The sequence below is a fragment of the Arachis duranensis genome, chromosome 2 (assembly GCF_000817695.3).
Source record: "Arachis duranensis cultivar V14167 chromosome 2, aradu.V14167.gnm2.J7QH, whole genome shotgun sequence".
NCBI classification, from domain to species: domain Eukaryota; kingdom Viridiplantae; phylum Streptophyta; class Magnoliopsida; order Fabales; family Fabaceae; genus Arachis; species Arachis duranensis.
Window position 1 is genome coordinate 76,656,639 of NC_029773.3, and position 5,975 is coordinate 76,662,613.

The 5,975-nt window shown below is 35.6% G+C and overlaps 2 protein-coding genes across 2 annotated transcripts; one reads left to right on the forward strand and one right to left on the reverse strand.

Moving 5' to 3' along the window:
• Positions 1 to 2,980: 2,980 nt before the first annotated feature.
• Positions 2,981 to 3,580, forward strand: LOC110278235 (uncharacterized). The gene is made up of 2 exons (XM_021136477.2): positions 2,981 to 3,230; positions 3,305 to 3,580. The coding sequence occupies exons 1-2, from the start codon at positions 3,039 to 3,041 to the stop codon at positions 3,578 to 3,580; spliced, it is 468 nt and encodes a 155-aa protein (XP_020992136.1). The 5' UTR covers positions 2,981 to 3,038.
• A 413-nt stretch (positions 3,581 to 3,993) lies between these two features.
• Positions 3,994 to 5,711, reverse strand: LOC127744971 (uncharacterized). Its single transcript, XM_052257884.1, has 3 exons — positions 4,965 to 5,711; positions 4,333 to 4,873; positions 3,994 to 4,239 (listed from the first exon to the last, which is right to left on the reverse strand). The coding sequence occupies exons 1-3, from the start codon at positions 4,991 to 4,993 to the stop codon at positions 3,994 to 3,996; spliced, it is 816 nt and encodes a 271-aa protein (XP_052113844.1). The 5' UTR covers positions 4,994 to 5,711.
• Positions 5,712 to 5,975: the final 264 nt, after the last annotated feature.

Here is a 5,975-nt window from a genome sequence, read left to right on the forward strand (position 1 = left end):
AAGATTAATTGTATGGGTTTTGTAGAGCTCTCCGCGGTGAACGCGTGGCCGCAAACGGAGCGGCAATCAGAGCTCTAGATCAAAAGTTATGGTGGTTTGAAGATCAAGTGAGAGAAAGAACTTGAGAGAGTGTTCTTCCCTCCATAGCCTCCATTTTCAGCATGTGAGTGTGTTTAGTGAGGAGAGATAATGCTGAAAACTAGGGTTTTGGTCTAGTTATGTTGGGCCAAGGGCCCACTTTTGGTCTGGTTGGCCCGGTTTGGCCCGTTCGGTCCAATCTTGGTCCGATTTCTATAAAACTGGTACCGAAATTCTTGTCTCAGTCTCCTCTATCACATTTAGCCATAAAAATCACATTTTGGGCTTTCTAGAATAAATTCTCATTTATGGGTTAATTAGCCGTTAATTAACTGAGTTTTACAGCTAATATTTTTTATTAGCAAATATTTTCAAATTTGGTAATATTAAAGAAACAAAAAAGGCAAAAATTTATCTTCTTTAACATTCATTAATTGTTATAACAATTAGCAATTAATGAATATTAAATAACAATAATTAATAAATACTAAATAATAAAATAAGTTCTAATTAATTTTGGCTAAATTTTTTTTGCCACCAAATATTTTCAGTTCCAAATTATAAATTATATATAATGGTATGATTTGCATAAATAGTAACTATTTACAAATTTATTTTTTTCAAAACAATGAATCAACTATTATATTCAAATACATCAATCCAGGTTAGCAGTGACCATATATCTGTTTGATCACGCGTTGAAGCATACACTACACAGCAGAAAAATCTTTGTGAAATGTGAAGTGAATCTGCACACCGATGGAAAATCGATTGAAAAAGGAGGAAATGAAAAACAAAAATGGCATATTTGTTGTTCATATATATGAATATATGGGACCACCGTCCATTAAATTGCATGCATTCGATTCTTCCAGAGATAGCCTTCTATCAATAAAAACCAAAACAAGGAAAAAAATTATGAAAAAAAAAAACATCTACATCAATCTGATCATTGATTCTCACAAGCCCAAATTCTTATCAATTTTTGGGCCCCATCTCATCAGAAAAAAGGATTTTCAAAATTGAGTTACAATAATCATCTCAATTATCTTAAAATAATTTGACCATGCATGTTCAAATATAAAATATTTTACTATTAATTAATAAAATGGGTCCTTCCAGTTTAGACGATTATGCAACAAAAGAAATTTTATATTTTAATATGATCAAATGAATTATCCAAGTAAAAGAATGCATTATTTTCGTTACGATTCAACTTCATCTCACAGAATATATGCTTCATTAGGTTGTGAAATATTCAAAGAGTGAAGATTGATGCAACTATGGGAAAAATGAAATATAAGCACACTAAGCACGTGCTCTATTTTGTAATCAATTGAAAGACTAAAGGCTACTTACTTTTAATTTATGGATCTTGTTCTTGTTGTTTGTATGTGTGTGAAAGGATAGATTGCATAATTAACATTCAATGGATGCGGCAATGTAAATCATATTCGAATTGACAATGGTGGGTGAAATTATTTCAAGTCTTTAATTTCTAGACAAATATAAATATGACATGACAACACTCACGATTGCATAATACATTATTAAAACTTTGGTTTAAAAAGAAAAAAGCACTAAGGCTATATTTTCTTTTGGCTGGGAAAAAAATCTCTTAGAAAATTTTCATATTCGAATGATATTTTTTGTGTATCTTACAAAAAATTAAAAAAAAATCAATCTTTTAAAACTTTGTTCTTTTCTTTTTAGATACAGATAGATAATGGAATTGTTTCTCATACAAGCTTAATGTTAAAAATATATTCTAAAAGAAATTAGGTAAATCACGCATATAAATTAAACTAATAATTACTATTGTACGCATGCCCTAAATTAATTTTTTACTGTATTTCTAAACTCTATCCTCTACTTACTTCATGTAAATCATATGAGCTACAATAATGTACTATTGACTAGCGTAAATCGTTCTTACCAACAATTGATATTTCGGAAAAAAATTATTAAAGGACTACATATAAATCGTTTTAAGCAAAAACAATTTATCAAAGAAAAATGCTCATATAAATCGATCAAAAAAATTGGGTGAAGAATGAAAACTTTCACTAAATTAATCGATATTTGTCTTGCACATACTTTTTTGACATTCTCTCTTATAAAAAAAAATCCATCTTCACTCTTCATTCAAAAACATTTTTTACTATAATATTATCAAAAAAAAATTTCTATAAGTCTTTCTTCTTTCATAATTTATAATAGGAGACAGTAAGTTTTGAAATGGTTTAAAATGGGTATGGAGCTTCGAATAAAAGAGAGAACTATTCCAATAAAAGTTAGAGTTGTTCAACCAATTTTATGATCGGTTACGGATTGTAAAATTATCAGTTGGTAGAGAGGATACAGTTGTATGAAAATATGACAAAAAGAGATATTTTTTCACTAACTCATTTGTACATGTGTTGCAGAAAGAGACTACTCTCCCGAAAAACATCACAAGTTACAACTTCACTAGTACCATATGGAGAGACTTAGTTCCTCCAAGAGTTGAACTTTTTGCATGGTTCGTTTTAGTAGGCAGGATCAATACGAAAGAGAGACTGAGTAGACTCGAGATTATTAATCATAATGATAATATCTACATTTTCGAGCTAAGCCTCAGAGTGGTCCCTAAAGTTACACTCGTGCTTTAAAGTAGTCCCTAAAATTATTAATTACCCAAATTGGTACCTGAAGTTAGACGCCGAGACTCAGTGTTGTCCTTCCGGCACATTTTCTCCAGGTGGCGTCATCGGAAAGCGGATGTGGCTAATTTGGTGACACGCGGACAATCATAACGGCTAGCTGAGGTGGAAGAACGAATTTTATTGACCCAATTTGGTCCCTAATTCGAAGTTTAAAATCCCTAATTCCCAAATCTGAAGATCAACCTCCAGTGCCCTTCTCTTCTCTTCTGGTCTCTTCCGTTGGTTTCTCTGCAGTATCTTGATACCCAGACGACAATGGCTAGCGCGAGCAATGCTGCTGGAAGCTCGAACAACCCACGATCGTTTGGAAGCATCATGAGAAGAATGAACAGGAACAGGGATTCGCGTTTGCCAGAATGGTGCAGATGCGGTTTGAGACCAGTGCTGCGATGGTCAATGACGGATTCTAATCCAGGGAGACCCTTCGTGGGTTGCCCAAACTACAATGTAAGTGGTTGTTGTTGTTGTTGTTTGCTGTAATTTTGGATATAAATTTGGTTGATTCTTTTACCTTGGTGCAGACTGTAGGCAAGAAGTGGTGTGGTTTGTTTATGTGGATTGATAAAATTCTTGAAGAAGATGTGATCACATGTGATGGTAGAGCAAGCCCTTCAATTGACAATGAAGAGTGGAAGATGAAGTTTGCTTGGAAACTTGGAAGATTAGAGTCTGAAGTTAGGGTTCTAAAAGTGGGTGGAGTTTTGGTGTTTGTATTTATGCTGCTGGTTACAGTAGCTATTCTTGTCTTAAAGTTAGATAGACAGTTTGGCCAATTGTTTCTGGGAAGAAACACATGAATTATGCATGTTGTTGCTGTAGTTGTACCTGTCAGTTTGTTTGAAAGAAATGAAAATTAAAGTGATTGAGACTAGTGTGCTTGCATATGTTGGAGCAGAATAATAGGAGTTTATAGTGTTTGGAAAGCATCTTAATTGCATATGAGAGTGCAAAATAAAACCAAAAATTTGTCACAGATCTTTTCAAGAAAGTCATAATTCATATTTCATATGGTAGTGATTACATCCAAAATAAGGCATTATAAAGCCAGAACAATAGTCACCAACTATATCAGAGTTTTCAAAACATAAGTGTCATAACTTTCAATCTCCAACACTGAAATTGTAAGCAAGAAAGCATACACAGTACATCACTTCAGCAAAACAGAGAAATAAAGACACCATACTGTCCCTAAATATAAAAAACTAAGTCACTAATTCTTGGTTCTGGGTGGCTTGAATCCCGGATTAGGCACAAATCGCATTGCTGGTAGATTCGTTGCTGTTTCAGTGCTTGCAGGCTGACTACTTGTTAGGAGAGTGCTTGCAGATGGAGTACTTGCAGATGGAAGAGATGGAGTGCTTGCAGATGGGGTGCTGGATGGTTGGGTGGTAGCACTGGGTGTGGATAACTTTCTCTTAGGAGGCAGTTTCGATGGCCGAACAGGAGGTTGTTGCACCTATGTATGAAACACCAAAAATTTAATGTGACTAAGAAAAATTAATGTATGACCACAATACATGTATATATATGGGTAAATAATATTACCCACCTGTTGCGAGTCATCAGTTTCTGACATAATAGGCTGACTAAGATCAAGTTGAATCTCAACCTGATCCTGTGACACAGTTGGGGCATCACCACCATTTACAGCAGCAGTTGGAGCAGAATTGTTGACCTCACCTCCATTAGCATCAGAATTAGCAGCAGCAGCAGCCGCCGCCACAGCAGCTGATTCTTCATCAACGGCCCTCTTATGACAGTTCCTCTTTGTGTGACCAGATTCACCACAATAGCGACAATGTCCTTTTTTATGAACTCTTTTCATTGAGGTCTTCTGCTTCTTGCCTTTACTTGGCTCTTTATCAGCATCCTTTCTTCTTTTCTTCTTGATTGGCCCTGGCTTCTTCTTGAATTTTGGTGCTTGAGGTCTATTATAAGGTGATTTCTCCCACAGTGCCTGGCCAGGAATTGGATTTATATGGAAGCCATAGGTGTTGTTGTATGCTTCCATGGTCAACCAGCTATGACAGAATTCATCTGGCCTTCTACCAGCCCGGGCCAAAGGGCACATGCATGCACACATGGCATCCCTACATAGAACATCACAGCCATACATAAACATAATTTGAACTGCAAATCGAAAATAAAAAAAATTAAAAAATATGCATAAAAAATTCATACCACTTAGTTGCCAAAAACCACAGGTGCATGATCTCTTGCCTAAGTCCACAGCCATATTTGTAGGCCACCCATGAACTTCAAATATTTCGTAATCTGCATCACCAGACCACATGGGAACCCATTTTTTTGATTCCTTTCTTATCTTTTCCAACCTACTTTTCTGTATTGGAGGTAAAATCCCGTCACTGTTCCTCAACTTCACCTTGTTCCTGGCTATAGATCTCATGATGTACATCCTGACCTCCTCCAACAGTGTGATAATAGGCTTGGCTCTAGGGTCCTTGATCCGTGAGTTGAAAACCTCACATGCATTATTGCAGATATTGTCCATTTTTGGTGCAATGCTGAAGAATGCCCTGCTCCATGAATTCTTTGGCCATTTGCATAGATAACTCCAAGCATCCTTATTTAGCCTTTCCAATTTTTTCATCCCTTCCACAAATTCCTCTTGAGTCGTAGACCGTGCACACTCCCAAAGCAAACCTCTAAGCTGATTATCCTTCCACTGTTTGTTGAAGTTCCTCCATAAATGCCATACACAGAATCTGTGATGGACATTTGGGAACACATCCTGAACTGCATGAATAAGACCCTGCAAATTCAACAAGCCAGTCACAAAGTTTCAAATCGAGCCTCAAAAAGGTCCCTAATGTTATTTTAATGAACTCAGAGTGGTCCCTAAAGTTGTGTAAGTGACATCAACGTGGTCCTTGGGTTAGCTGATTACACAGATACTACCCCCTATAATGCAACCATCAACTACGCAGCATACAACAATTACTCAATCTAAGTAAAGAGATTTGTGTTCATAAACCAGCAGATATTCAACTCAACAATTATTTAATTTACACAACTTGGACCTTAGCTTAGTTGAGTACACAGATACTACCTCCTATAATGCAACCATCAACTATGCAGCATATAACAATTACTCAATCTAAGTAAACAGATTTGTGTTTATAAACCAGCAGATATTCAATTCAACAATTATTTAATTTACACAACTTGAAC